The sequence below is a fragment of the Loa loa genome (assembly GCF_000183805.2).
Source record: "Loa loa unplaced genomic scaffold supercont3.181, whole genome shotgun sequence".
Lineage (NCBI taxonomy): Eukaryota > Metazoa > Nematoda > Chromadorea > Rhabditida > Onchocercidae > Loa > Loa loa.
Genome location: NW_018108361.1, coordinates 103,490 through 118,318, shown reverse-complemented (window position 1 = coordinate 118,318; position 14,829 = coordinate 103,490). Strand labels below are relative to the sequence as shown.

The window sequence follows — 14,829 nt, the reverse complement described above, 5'->3', positions numbered from 1 at the left end:
ATAGTGCAGTCGTCTTATTTACCTTTGGGATCAGAGTGACTGTTCGAGAACTTGCATAGATTACCTTCTGCTATGTATAAGTTATGGATGCCCTAATTAGTAGTCTAGTGTATTAATTAATAGTGTTTATGTGTTTTATTTATTATAAGCAAAAGTACTGCTATATGTGAAACAATGGAAAGGATGGATCAACTTTGCCTATCTTTGGTGGTTTTATAAAATATGACAACCAAATCCGTGACCTCATATAATGCTCTATAATAGCACAGCCGCAATAAACAATGCTCATATCGAAATGTGACAACTTATTTCTGCACCAGAAGTGTTCACTTTCGTTGTCATTCATGGCCTACACCGTAACATAAGACTAATACTTCTTTTCTACTTCCAAACAAATTTTGCTGATAATTATTCTGTTCGGTAGGATGCAGTTTTAGTTTCTGTGCAACCCCTCCCACACAACGTTTTACTTCTCCATCTTTCGTTATTAACATCCAGTAATCATGCATAGCTTTTCGTAACTGTCGTCGGATATGGTACATTAATAAAATTTCAGGAAAACGATGCATTTTGTAGCATATCGCTAGAATGAAGAATGGACGAACTTCTGTTGTCATTTCTTTCTTTTGAATCCTCCGGAAATCATTTGGCTTGGAAGTTAAATAGCAGAAGTTAATTGTTGAAATAAAAACAGGTCATAGTTTGATTATATTTTTTAATCCTCCGAATGAACTGATATGAGTTGAATTTATTGAAACATTATTTTCTCCCTGGAATTCTTAATTCAAAATATTTCAAAGAGATACTCTAATTCAGTACCTTCATTAGTTCTATCGTTCTGTAATGTTTAATCAAATTTCTATAAAGGTTTTAAGTTTTACTATTTATTTCAAAAAAAATCAAAACAGTCGATCGAACTTCAAGTTTGGGACTAATCAAAGACAAGAGCGTAAAAAAATGGAAGATTGTTATAATTAAGATCAAAAGCTTTTGAAATTGGGGTGATTAAATCAAAATGTTAAAAATAAAATTTAAAAACTCCCATTTGGATCATTTCCTCTGTAGAAGCTGCCAAAAAAGAAGAAAAAAAGTCAAAAAAAAAAAGAAAAAGAGCCAAAAAGGAAAAAATAATCGCTACTTGTCTGCTCAAATTAGATTGCGACACTTTTATCTGAACAAGTCAATGTTGAGCGTAGGAAAATGAAAGATTGTTATAATTAAGATTAAAAGCTTCTGAAATTGGGATGATTGAATCATGGAACTTTTTTAAAAAAATAGTCTCAAAATAAAACTTGAAAATTTCAAATCATCTCAGAATAAGTTCCCCTTAGTCCAAATACTAACTCTGTATTCATTTTTACCTGTAATGTCTCAAAGCCCCTAGAAACATAGCAATAAGAGCAAGGATAAGGCAAACTGTTTTCGCGGTCCCAGTTCTTTTATCCCCGCAAAAGCTACCATCTAGAAAGCCATATATTAGGAGCCATCCTTTTTCAAGTGCCTCACGACACTATCGGAAAATATTAAGTCCACTATTTGGCTGAATAGAAATGGAATACATATTATGGGATAGAATTCACGCATTTGCAGATATGAAACAGAAAAGTTTGCTTATACTTTCAGAAAAATTGGTGAATCAGAAATTCACTGTCCTTCAGAATGCACCCCAAAGGAAAGTTGTGAACTAGGAACAGATTTTCGTTCGAATGTTCCTTTTGTTAGAGTGGGGGTGTCACTGCAATATTTTTAATTTCTTACGCAATAAGTTGGCCATATTGAACAAGCAAACTAGTAAGCCATGATGAAGTGACATTATGCAATTCCAGGGAAGCGAAGGATCGACCGTTCTCCTGATTTAAATTTCTCTAAATCTTTTTTTCCAAGGCCAGTTTATTTAGAAAGTTTTTCCAGAATGTTTTGCGGATTTTAAAGTCTCAAATTCAAGTCTTCACGATGTCGTATGCATTTTGAAACAGCCTTCAAGCTCGATAATTTTGGCTAGGTAATCTACTTGGAGAATTTCGCAAGAAAATAATTCGATACTTCCAAATGAGCTACACCTGCTTTATCTTATTAGAACAACTTTCTTCCGTATCTATACCTCACCTTTCTTGACAACAGCAATAATAAGTTTATGTTGAAAAATTCTGCAAAATCTCTTCACACCGATCTGAAGATTTGTGAGAGGAAACGAAATTTAGCTGAAGGCTTAATTCCAAAATCTTTCTACTCAACAGCAAGAAAGCAGCATAGTTCTCTTTGTAAACAACAATTCTAACCCTTAACATGACCTAAAATAGTGCAGGCTGAGATGAGACCCGAAAAACAGAATGTAATACTAAATAAATTTAGTTGCTCAGCCATCTAACACAAGGGAGGGGAATCTCTATGTTTCAGCTCACATTTTAGGATCAGTTGCCCTCACTGAAACATTTCCATCTGCCATGCCAAGGGGTTTTCGGATTTGTCAGGTAGGTAATAACTTACTTGCATGCTCGACCATTGAGTCGTTGCACTCTCTTCAGTTACCGCATGATCCATCAAAGGACTGCAATGAGTCTTCAGACCTGCTAAGGGAAACTAGAACAAGATCGACTTTTTTTCTAATGACTCCCTTTTGGTGCTGATTGAAACAACTACTTTTGATGAGTGGCAATGTGTTTTCAGCTTTTCAGGTACCTATTTCAGTAAGCTGTGAGAATGCCCACTCCTCTTGTACCGATAATAACGATTAAGATAGTCCCACAATAACAGAAATGAAAAACCAAGAACATATCTTTCGAAAAACCATGCTCACTGCAAACATCCAGCATGAACTTAAATCCAGACGCAATGGGATCTTTCATCTCATAGTGACCCTTGTCGTCGAAGCAAACCGCATCTTGTCATTATAAGTGGTGGGCGGGAGGTTGTTCGTTGGCGTCGTTTTGTTGCATGGTTTGAGAGGGTTGTCCTTGAATAAGAGTGGGGTCAGTTTCAGCTGATTATCGGTCCGATTTCATATCAGTTGGTAGAGTTCATTTTGCAAAACAAATGATTTCGTTTGATAATGGCAACAAAGAAGAAGAAAAAGGGCAATAAGAAGAATGAATGGTAAGGACGTGAAAACATTGTTATCATTTACCTTAATCACCAAAGTAATACAGTTGGCAGATAAAAATTAAAAGCGAAAATTAAAAAAATTCCTCTTTAATTTTGGTCTATCAGTATAATATTTTAATGGTTGAAGTAAATGATGTTATACTATCAGTGGTTGGAAAAATTGTAAAGTCATGCTTCCTTTTCTTTCTTTTCTTCCTTTTCTTTCTGCTTCGCTACTGTTCGAAACAATGTTACCGGGTTGAGGTAAGTTAAAATGTCACCTTATCTGGGTTACATTATTGTCGAAAATTTGCTAACTAGTTTCATCACTACACTTCATTATTTTGTATGCAAAGCATAGGTCGGAAGATCTGGATGTCAAAGCAGCGGAACTGAAACTATCGTCCGGCTCCGAGACTGATGACGACAGTAAAAGAATTAGTGAAGAATCAATGGTACCCACCTATGGGAAAGGGAAAAGCGGAGCATTCATTATGCTTGCTGGAGTATGTCTATTTTGGTCATTTATTCGATCAAATATTTCTCTTCAACTGCACTCAGAGATTCTTCATTTCTCGCATCTTTTTCTTATTGTGCACGATTTTTCTGTTCCACTTATCTTGTGGAAGCAATTGTTGCCCATCTGAAGTCTAAAGTGCGGGTCATTTTGACTATCAATTATTTTGATATATATATTTGTGACGTGCTTTTTAACTCATATGCAGTAACCGATTCATATTTCAGTATAATTCTGATGATGATGACGCAGAGAAGGAAGGAAGCATTAGTGAAAATTCTGACAAGACAGAGGAAGTTGGCAAAAACAAGCAAGAAAAAAGGACGATGAACGAGACGAATAAACCTAATGAGGCAAAAGGATTGTCTAAGCAACAAACAACAAAATTAAAGGAAGAGAGAAAAAGGAAGGAAAAAAAAAGCAACAAGGTGATTTTTGTCAAATTGATATACGCAGCAGAGTTTTGTTAATATTCCATCGTGCATTACAAGTCTTATATTTTAGGGTTTGAAAGAAGATGAGGATTTGGATGCTTTACTTGCGGATCTCGAGAAACCAATAGAAAAAGTGTCAAAAGAAGGGAAAAAAAAAGGAGCAACTTCTGGCGTCCTTTATATAACAGAAGTGCAAACTCATAAAGATTTAAAAATATCTTCAACTACTGAAAATATTACAGGCAAACTGTTTATTCAATTCAAATCAGAAGAATTTTATTTTAGGTTGACTTTTCAAGTTGCCATAGCTTCAGTACTTTGTACCATGTTAACTTTCGAATCATACACATTGTAAATTTCAGTTGATGCTGACAAGGCTGAAGAAATAGCCATTGTAGCAGATGATGGCGGAGATGTCATGGCCAAGAAAAAAGATAAAAAAAAAAGAAAAAAGGTACAACAGAAAAAGTAAAACCAGCAGAGTTCGATTCATCTGTTGGAGACGATGCTGTTCCACTTGAAAATCAAAGAGTAAGTGACTATATTCGCTCATTTAAAGCATCCTCATTAGTTTGAATGGCTTGCTACTTTTGTGAACAGTTGTAACTAATATTTTCTTTTAAAATTGAACTCGAAATTTTCCTGAACAGATTTTTTTGAGATAAGTAATGCGACAGAAAAAAAGAAGAAGAAAGGCGATGCAGGAAAGGATGGGGACAGGAAGGAAACAAATAAGAAAAACATGTATGTTTGATTGTTAATGCTTCCACAATAATTGCGTAATGAAAGTTGGAGTTTTGATTTTTTTTTTATTTTGCTATTATGGAGCAGTTTTTACCATACAATATTGTCCTAGTTATAGACCACCTTGGCTTTTTATCCCAAATAAAGTAACAAGGTTTTAGGTCAATTTTATTAAAGAAATATTACGTAGAAGACAAGAGGAAGAAGAGAGAGTACTAAAGCAGCAGAAGGAAGAAGAGGAGAGATTGATTGCACAACAGAAAGCGAGGGAAGAAGAAGTGAGTTTTTCTTTTTGCTAATTGATATTCCGTGTTTGCAGTTGGTGAAGATTAATCAAATCTTAACGTAGCTATTTTTGTTTAGGAACGACTGGCCAGGGAAAAGAAGCAACGTGAGAAACAGAAGAAAAAAGAACGTGATGAAAAGCTGAAGGCGGAGGGAAAATATCTGACACCAGCACAAAAGGAGAAGCTGAGGAGACAACAAGCATTATTAGCTAATTCAAGTATGGCTTTCTAATTGATCGAGTCAAGTAATGTGCCTCTGTGAATAGCCGATTATTATTCAATCACGTTTTTACCTAGATATCATACTCCCAAGTGTGCTGAGACGAGAAAATGATGAGGCACCAGTGAAACGTCCTGTATATGGGAAGAGGAAGCAAAAAAAAGAGCTGAAACAAGACGACGAAGGTTTTTCTTTTGCAACAGTTTACTAACTCATATTTTGATTAAACGGTTGAAGGGTTTGTAAAAAAAAAAAAAAAAAAAAAAAAAAAAAAATTAAAACGGTTGCAAGTCCATATTTTGGTTAAACGATTGCTTGCCAAGCTTGCTGAATTAATTTTACATCTTCTGTTCTAGAAGTCACTCTAACAAGTGTTCAGTCTTTACCAGTTGCAGAGGTAAAATCCTCAGAATATCGTGAGGTGGTGAAACCGCAAGATGAAGAGATAATTAGTTCGTGGGATACGATAGATGAGGTTATTGACGACTGGGAAAATATACATGGGGAGGAACAAGAAGAAGTGACATCATGTGTTATAGAACAGGTTCTGCGAGCGGCTACTCCTGCAAAAGATGGGGTGTGTAATTTTTTTAAGTCCGGATATTTTATTTTAATTGGATAATAACAGAATATTCAGGTCGCTTATCGTACTTTTTTAGATAGTTTCGGTGAAGGTTGAGTCAAAACAATTCGTTGAAGAAACGGAACGCTCCGATTCCTCGGAAGAATCCGATGAAGAAGACGAGGAAGAAACCAGTGATGATGAGCAAGAAAGTCGGGAAAGCAAAGAGCAATTGAAAGAGAAAGTTCGAGCACGTTTGAAGGTTGTACTTTCACCCTTTAACTCGACACTATAAATGTTACATTTTTTAAAAATCTCGTTTCAGAAGCGGCGTGAGCAAGCTGAAGCTAAACGCTCAACGAATAATTTGCGATCACCAGTTATCTGTGTGCTTGGACATGTCGATACAGGAAAAACAAAAATGTTGGATACGGTACTTCAATTCTTTCGTCTTTGTTATGGGATTATGTTCCGATTGTTCTTTTAACGAATTCAGTAGATATCCTTATTTTAATAGATACGACGCACAAATGTACAAGATGGAGAAGCTGGTGGAATAACGCAACAAATCGGTGCTACACAAGTGCCGGCTGCTGCAATTATTGAACGTACTAAAATGGTTCGAGATGTGAGTAATCAACTCATTTTCGTTATTTTTACTTTAATTTTTTTTGTCGTTTTGCGATTTGCCTACATTCTTTCACGGTCTTTTTTTAGTTCATCGGTCATGAAATGAAAATCCCTGGACTCTTGATAATTGACACTCCTGGTCATGAAAGTTTCTCGTAAGTCCTTTGATCTTTAAAAGTTTTCATACATTTTTGGGAATGTTATGATAATAATGATATGCCATACAAAATTCAAACTTGACACTTCATTTCGTTGCTTTACTGACAATAGTTCATCGAATGAAAATTATCAAAGTATAAAATCTGAAGTAGTTAATATACAATCTGAAGTAGTTCAACGTGAGATAACTTCCATGTAAAACTGAGAATATTTATCCACTGAAGGGTAAGTGTTGCAACCACCTAATATTACTTTTTTTAAATTTTACTTGCTTCGAAGGATTCTCAATATAATTGCTATAACTAGCTCATAATAGATTCAAATGATTGTTGTATGAGAAATGTGGAATAGAGGGTAAAAAACAGCCCAAAACAAATTTACATAATTCATCAATTCATCTGTTATGGGAATGATGTAGTGAACGAGACCATAAAAATGTTGCATCAAAAAATAAGTATATAACAATTTTATTTTTCTATAAAATCCATTAGCATCTTAACTTATTTTGAATGCCAAGCTTAGTTTTGCAGAAACTTACGATCTCGTGGTTCTTCATTATGTGATTATGCAATTTTGGTTGTTGATTTAATGCATGGGCTTGAACAACAGACACTCGAGTCGTTTAATTTATTGAGAAAAAGACAAACTCCTTTTGTGATAGCACTGAACAAAGTAATTTTACTTGATTTCTTACACTTCTATATTACTATGTTCTCTTATAGTTGCTTTAATTATCACCTTTAGATCGATCGTTTGTACGATTACGAATCAAATCCACGAAAAGATATTTATCAACATTTAAAGTCACAACCGCTCAATACTCAACTACAATTCAAAGAACTTAAAGATAAAGTTGTGTTACAATTCGCTGAGCAGGTATATCGATCAAAGAATAAGAAATTTTTAGTAGAGATTAAACAAAGAAAAAGTCGGGGATTGACTATGCATGGCCATTTGGTTCGAAAAAGAAAAAAGAAGAGGAAATGCTTTAAGAATTAAGAAGTTTCTATTAATACTTGTAGATGAAACTGGAACATATAAAGTAGCCAAATTAACAGTAATCATAGGAATCATGAAGTGATTCTAATTCACATATGTTGTGTCATTCTTTTTCAAGGGAGTAAACGTTGTTATGGCAAACGAAAATCGAGATTTAAACGAATATATTAGCATGGTTCCGACATCTGCATTTCTTGGTGATGGTATTGGTAATATTATGGCACATATTGTTAGTGATTCACAGAACAGGCTAGCTGAAAAGTTAGCATATTGCGAAGAGCTTGACTGTACGGTCATGGAGGTAAGGAAGTGTAATTTCTCTCTATTTCTTGTTTCTAATATATACTTGTAGTTAATCCAATGAGATATCGAAAATTTCTATTCCTTTTAGGTCAAATCTCTTCCTGGATTAGGAACTACAATAGATGTCATATTGGTCAATGGCTCGTTAAGGGTCGGTGATGTTATCGTTCTTACGGGTACCGATGGGGCCATCATCACTCAGATTCGTGAGCTGTTGATGCCGCAACCTTTGAAAGAGTTGAGAGTTAAGGTATAATTAGTGTTTCTACGATTACAGTTGATAAGATTTTTCTGAAAGCATTGCTTGTTTATGCCAAGTGGAGAATGTATTTCATGCTAGTGTACACAATATATGAATATTGACATATTTTTAGAATGCATATGAGCATTATCAAATGATAAAAGGTGCACAAGGAATTAAAATACTTGCAAAGAATTTGGAAAAAGCGCTTGCTGGCTTACCAATATTTGTTGCAAACCGGGAAGATGAACTTCTCGTACTCAAGTATGCTTTTCATTCCTGAAAATAATGAAGTTTCCTTTTTGTCCTGGAAATTTATTGCTTATATAAATGTTCTATCACAAATATGTTTTATTTCAGGGAGGATTGTGAAGCACAGTTATCCAAGGCTCTTATGGCTATCAAGAAGAAACCTGAGGGAGTGTACGTTCAGGCTAGTACACTGGGCTCATTAGAAGCTTTGTTGGAGTTCCTGAGGGTATGATTCACTCTTCCGAAACTTCTGTTATAAATTCATTGCAGAGACAAGTTTTCCTTCGTGCAAGTTTTTTTATTTGTGCACAAATTTCATTTTTAGACACAAAAAATACCTTATTCGAACGTCAATATTGGGCCAGTACATAAAAAAGATGTGCAGAAAGCAGCAGCAATGTTGGAAAGGAAGGAAGAGTATGCCTGCATACTTGCATTCGATGTTCGTGTTGACCGCGAGGTAGAACAGTTTGCAGCTACTGAGGGTGTTCGCATTTTTTCTGCTGACATTATATATCACTTGGAGGATAGTTTCTTGAAATACAGGTATATAATTTCGATTCTATAAAAACAGAAATAAAAGTACAGATGGGTGTCCGGAAAAATAACATCAACCTGAAATCAGAAGTGTTTCATAAAAGAATCTGTCAAGTTTTGTAAAGAAATTGAAGTTAATACTTGTTAATGGCTCCACCAGTTATTTTTACAAATATATATATTTGAAAACATGACATTGTGGTACATGATACAGTCTACGTCTATTGCTACCGCAGCTGCATCCACTGGATAATGGAATCAGGTTTTTAATCACGAATGTGAGCAGGCATCAGGAATAGATTTTGAAAAGGGAAAGGGAGATATGTCTATTGTTTCTAAATTTCAGAGAAGAGCTGAAACTTAAACGCCGACGGCAGAACGAACATTTGGCAGTTTTTCCATGCAAATTGAGAATTCTTCCGCAACACATATTTAATGCCCGTAATCCCATTGTAATTGGTGTATCTGTTGATGCTGGTCAACTCAAGCGAGGTGTTCCATTGTGTGTTCCTTCTAAAGACGTAAGTTCTAATAAATTTCTGAGACTTTTTGCTTCTCAGCGAGTTTGTGGTCCTGAAGGGATTAAATTCATATTTTCTCATTTATTTTTTGTTTCGTTTCAATTTCAGTCTATCTTCATCGGTACCGTATCAAGTATTGAGCGAAATCATGAGCAAGTGGAAATAGCTCGTACGGGGGAAGAAGTTTGCATAAAAATAGAAAATACAACTGGTGAAGCGCCAAAACTTTATGGAAGGCATTTCACGCATCAGGATACATTAGTCAGTCGGGTAAGTTTCTGCAAATCTCAGAACGTAGGGAAGTTAATGCTTTAGTATGTATTTATGCTTTCAGGCTTGCATTATTCGAAATTTACAAAAAAACTTCTGATTTTAAATTTACTTGTCGATGCTGTCAGTTGTCGATTGACATATGTTAGTTTAAGGTGCTAAATTATATCTGAGGATTTAAGACATTATATTGAATGGCATAAAGGAGTAGGATGTTCAGCAATCGAGAAACAGTAAAGATAAGATTCATATTAAATTTTATTTCCTTAATTTAGATAACGCGTGAAACAATAGATGTTTGCAAAGCACATTTTCGAAATGATTTATCAAAGGCGGATTGGCAATTAGTTGTTCAGCTGAAGAAAGTTCTTGATATAATATGATTGTTGTTTTCACTGGATAAACTAAAATGTATTATAACGAATCTAGTGACGGTTTTTTCTGTTTTGCAACTTTTTTTACATCCTGTTCTCCAGTTTATCCTTAATTTTATCTGTTTTCTACGGTAACTTGTTATATTTGATAACGTACAGAGGAATAAATTGTTCATGGATAAATTATTTGTTCAGACTTTAAAAATGACTAATTACTTAGCATTGTCATGCCAAGAATGGGTTGTTTGTAAAAAATATGGAAAGTATTTCTTGTCATTTTACTAGCGTGAACTTCGATGAGTTGTCCGTCCTAGTCATATTGTTGCAGTTTGAGTTTCGGAAATAGGCAACGGTTCAGTATATTCCAGTTTATAGTAGTGGGATAAAAGTGCGTAGATTTTGAGAGTGATTGGTTCGTTGGTTTCGACAGCTGGTTCGTTATGTCCACACCTTTAAATTTTGATTGTCAGATATCTGTTCGAAGACTGCTTCCCATATTTGAGATTTGTTAAAATCTCATTTCTTTTATGGATAAATTCTTTTTTCAGCTTGTGAAATTGCATTCGCTTTGCAATTCTCAAAAGCGACTGCGGTCAATGTCTTCACAACTAGGTCAAGGAGGACATATCCGACGAACGTTACAAACTGCACATATTTTGAGAAAGCTGAATTTTATTTTTGAAGGAATTTTGCTGTCGTTAATCGTGAGTAGATATTTTCACGTTCCAGGTCGGGATAATGCTTCTTGATACTGGTGATGGTAATGGTTCGCTTCTTTCTGTTACCTCCTAAAGAAACTTTGCTGGAAGAAAAAAGCAAATATAGATTTTTGGAAGTCATTATTGATGCTTTAATTGTCTACTACCAAAACAATGATATGTCATGACTTTGAACTTACCTAGCTAGAAGTGTTTTGCCGGTCGTTATGCTTATAAATTTGTTTCCAACTCGCTATCAATGCTTAGAAGATGAGATATAATGTAGTCCGTTCACCTCAATGTTCTACTTTCTAGATTGATCTAATAAACAAAATTTGGTAATCTTTCTAATCGATATCCGCATGTGGTATCCAATGATGTGTTCTCATGCTCTCTTCACTTCAAATTGTTTCCTGAATAACTGCAAAAAATATTTGTCTTGGTTAAACTTGTCGTTACGATTGTCTCTTGCGGCAGTACTCAATCTATCACTATCTGCAGTAGTTTTCCATACTTCACATATTGGATGTTTCGAAAAAGTTATACACTTCTCTTACAAATTTTCTATCTCATATGAATATTTTGGAATGATTTTAAGAGCACATCAGAGGAACTTTTGCAATAAACACTAAAGTCAAAATAGTTCAGCAGGAACCTTTCTTTTAAAACTTTTTTGGATTTTATTTGCTTACAAAAAGTAATTCACTGTGTCTCCTTAGAAATAGAATACATTTCAGTTCCTGTGCTATGGAAAAGAATGTATGAAGTTAAAAAAGATGTACGAACTTTGGCCGCCTCATCGCCATGCACTTCTTTACCTCATCCATTCTGCTTTCGTTTACTATGCTGTCAGGTAAATTGTGCATATTTTTGATAGTGATAAGAGTAAGATTACAAGGAAGATTATGATATTCATTAACTTTTCGTTCCATCCAATAGGTACAGATTAATTTATGACTTCGATCTTTTTATCTAAGAAATCTTCTGAAGTGGAGTACCAATGGAATTCTTCGGAAATGCTTAAACACTTGAAGGAAATCACTGATCACATTCTTTTCCAGAAAGAGTGACTGTTTGCGGTAAATTAGTCGTTTAGGAAAGGTAAGAGATGTAGTATACAAAAAGCTGGCAGTTGTGAAGGAGTGAAACATCTGAAAACAATTCAGAAAACCACTGTTGAATTGCTATGTTTCATTTAATCTAACTTCGACTGATTGCAGATATTGTGCGTATGCCTCGGAGGATAAGGAAACGAACGAACTTCGACCTTTTTACCGGAAATATCTCCTCTCATCCTTACTTTCCACTCTTATCTTCATGCTAACATTACATGTGCAACGGATCATTGAGTTTCATTTCGCTGTCATTGCCCTTAATTATGTACACGCATTGCTTACTGGCGCTATTATTACTTTTATATGTATTTAGCATCAGGTTCCTTTTGCTCCCATGTATTTCATTTGTTTGGTTAGAAACGTCTGATTAATGAGGATGTTTCTCAGTATGATATAATCACATCATCATTGTTTTCTCCCTACTCACATAACTTTTTGCCATCACCTGTAGACTATGGTGAGAAGTGCATTTTTCTACGATTAAAATCATAAATATATTGCCTTTTACAATCTCACCTGAGAGTCAGATTTAATTAGATGTTGCTAAAGCTTAGCAGGATATACATTCCAAGATATGCGTGAACAACTAAACTTGAGTCAGCGTCGCAGTCGTATTAGAAATAGAAGCAATACTTTTTAGTTATCGAGAATCATGAATTTGAATAATCCCTTAAATTTATGAGTCTTGCTGAAGAAAGAAAAGAGGTGGAAGCATTAAACATAGCAATCGTTTTCTAACTGTTGTAGTTGGGAAAATTGACAAGTTACGGAAAAATTTGTATCACGACATGTACTGTACTGCGTGGATCCATGATATTTTGACGTCGAACATTCAGTAATATCCAGGAAATGTGCCATTTTAACATTTTGTAATATAATGGTCGTCGTTTAATTAGTTGTCTAACTTCTGGTTTTGACATTTCATATTTACATGGATCATTCTCTGAATTTATTGGCAAGTTTTACTCACCGATAAAATATAAACTTAAGAAACGAAGTCAGCCAAAGATCATTACGTGGTCCAAGGAATTGTGGGTCATGTTAGGACTTTATTATTCAGTTCTTTCTTTCTCCGTTTAAGTAAAGCTTCAAAATCATTCTATCTTCTCATTCCTCATACCGTTCTATTTGCATTATTTACTGATTTATTTTGCTGGAGATTCGTTTGCAATTTTGGCAAGTTGTTCAGGTGTCATATCAGGGCATGATTCGTAACCTCCATCTTCCTCCTCCTTTTCGCCACCTCCAACTGCGGCACCAACAGTGTTAGTCTCTTTTTTCGGTGCACTCTGCAATCTCGAAGAATTATTGCTAGTGCTCTTCAATCGGTTTGTTAAATTGAGTTGGGAAATTCATATTTTGACATCATTCATGCTCGTACTTCAAATTTCTTGATCTGTACAATGGTAGAACATTTTCCAAGTTCACATTCTTAATTTTTTTCGCATCCAGTTTCTCGCATTGAAACATTTACATGTCACCTCAATTCATGTGACCCATTTTGGATGTGTTATCATTTGTGACAGGCGATTAAAGAGGAAAATGATGAGAACTGAAAAGGGACGGACCTCTTTGTTTATTTCTTTTTCGTTTGGTTTCTGAAAAACAAAAAATCAGTTCAGTATTGTATCGTATATGCTATGGTTATGCTAACAATTGATGCAATGCATTCATTGTTATACTCACTGAAGAGTACTTAAAAAAAACCTTTTCTGCAGGTGCAGCAGGCTGAGGAGGAAATATTGCTGCAGGTGTTGACCTTGGTATTGGTATTGGTTGTCCCTGATCTGCTCGTCCATCCTTTTTTTCTCCACCTTCAGGTCCCGTCTTTTTGGAAGCTGAAAAATTTGCACATGTACTTGGAAAGTGATATCACTCTTTCTTAAATTTAGTGATGTTTTTGAAGAAAGTCAGGATGGTTTAGAGGGTCAGAATGCTCAATCTTCAGTGCACTGCCCTCCATGTCACCACATAAATCTAGGGTCTCCTCTCTTAATATATTATCTGGCTGGCCAACTTCTGTATAGTCTTATCCTTCCTTTCACTTGCCACTCGACTATTCATAACATTCATCCGTTGCTAGTAAAAGAGTGACTCAATTATATAGTCATATTATTAAATAAATATTACCATGATTTGGGGACGATGTATAACGTTAGCAAAAGAGAGCATTATGTCAGTACAAGTTCGTATATTTTATTAAATTAGCACTACAGGCTGTCTGCCGCATAACGTTACATTGGTTTGAACACTTTATTGTACTCCGGATAAGTCACTGCATTTACTTCAAGTTTTTAAAAGAACTGTACAATTGTCATTTGTCAAAGATATTTTTCTAAAATGGTTGGAAAATGTACTGTTCGGGATTATTTAATCATTTAAAATATGTCTGAAGTATTTGAGTCTATCAGAGGAACTTACAACAGCCAACGACTAGTAATGCGAAAATGAAGATAGGAATTGTTGGGAAGATGCACGCAATCGTCACCAATGGCAGCATTTTTGCTATAAAATAATGCAATGCCTGGATGCATCATTTGTAATTATGAACTTCATAAACCCACACTTCGACAAGAGAGCAATTAATCTGTGAGAAAATAAAGCGTGGTTAGAATACCTCTTCCTATTCCAGAAATTTGCATTATCTATCTAAAACTAAGGAATGGCAAAAATAACAGATGTGCGAACCACATTTTAAAGATTTTTTTTGGAACAGCAAATGCTGTCCTAATTTTATCTAGCTGCCTAGCTGGAAAAACGAATTTTTTCTCACTGCTGCGAAAGTACTGTGCAACTCAGTCGCGAAACAGATTGTTCTAGAGGGTTTCACTTAGTTGCATCAGGAACACATCATTTTAACGACCAACTCAATACATAGTTCGGAA

The 14,829-nt window shown here is 35.0% G+C and overlaps 3 protein-coding genes across 3 annotated transcripts; 1 reads left to right on the top strand and 2 right to left on the bottom strand.

The window, feature by feature from the left end:
- Positions 1-695: 695 nt before the first annotated feature.
- On the bottom strand, positions 696-2,846 carry LOAG_01805 (hypothetical protein; the record flags this gene model as incomplete). Its single annotated transcript, XM_003137343.1, has 5 exons — positions 696-770; positions 1,666-1,735; positions 1,759-1,850; positions 2,488-2,580; positions 2,766-2,846. 5 exons carry the CDS (start codon positions 2,844-2,846, stop codon positions 696-698), a joined length of 411 nt encoding a protein of 136 aa, XP_003137391.1.
- A 203-nt stretch (positions 2,847-3,049) lies between these two features.
- On the top strand, positions 3,050-10,140 carry LOAG_01804 (elongation factor Tu GTP binding domain-containing protein; the record flags this gene model as incomplete). Its single annotated transcript, XM_020445851.1, has 23 exons — positions 3,050-3,093; positions 3,443-3,587; positions 3,826-4,026; positions 4,103-4,274; positions 4,395-4,486; positions 4,938-5,054; positions 5,140-5,281; positions 5,361-5,468; positions 5,679-5,860; positions 5,943-6,107; positions 6,171-6,278; positions 6,363-6,473; positions 6,563-6,630; positions 7,165-7,306; positions 7,379-7,510; positions 7,752-7,934; positions 8,025-8,186; positions 8,311-8,441; positions 8,538-8,655; positions 8,755-8,975; positions 9,313-9,487; positions 9,596-9,757; positions 10,033-10,140. The coding sequence occupies 23 exons, from the start codon at positions 3,050-3,052 to the stop codon at positions 10,138-10,140; spliced, it is 3,189 nt and encodes a 1,062-aa protein (XP_020303738.1).
- Positions 10,141-12,840: 2,700 nt separating this feature from the next.
- Positions 12,841-14,731, bottom strand: LOAG_01803 (hypothetical protein). The gene is made up of 5 exons (XM_020445850.1): positions 14,718-14,731; positions 14,366-14,531; positions 13,652-13,782; positions 13,513-13,542; positions 12,841-13,233 (listed from the first exon to the last, which is right to left on the bottom strand). Exons 2-5 carry the CDS (start codon positions 14,442-14,444, stop codon positions 13,090-13,092), a joined length of 384 nt encoding a protein of 127 aa, XP_020303737.1. The 5' UTR covers positions 14,445-14,531; positions 14,718-14,731; the 3' UTR covers positions 12,841-13,089.
- Between the last annotated feature and the right edge of the window lie 98 nt (positions 14,732-14,829).

What these genes read in the sequence shown, in the direction of transcription:
- LOAG_01803 (XM_020445850.1), bottom strand. Translation starts at nt 14,444, where the DNA reads ATGCTGCCATTGGTGACGATTGCGTGCATCTTCCCAACAATTCCTATC. An exon ending in CTGCTGCACCTGCAGAAAAG is followed by an intron (nt 13,543 to 13,651) that starts GTTTTTTTTAAG and finishes TTTGTTTTTCAG; the next exon opens with AAACCAAACGAAAAAGAAAT. An exon ending in AAAAAGAAATAAACAAAGAG is followed by an intron (nt 13,234 to 13,512) that starts GTCCGTCCCTTT and finishes TCGAGATTGCAG; the next exon opens with AGTGCACCGAAAAAAGAGAC.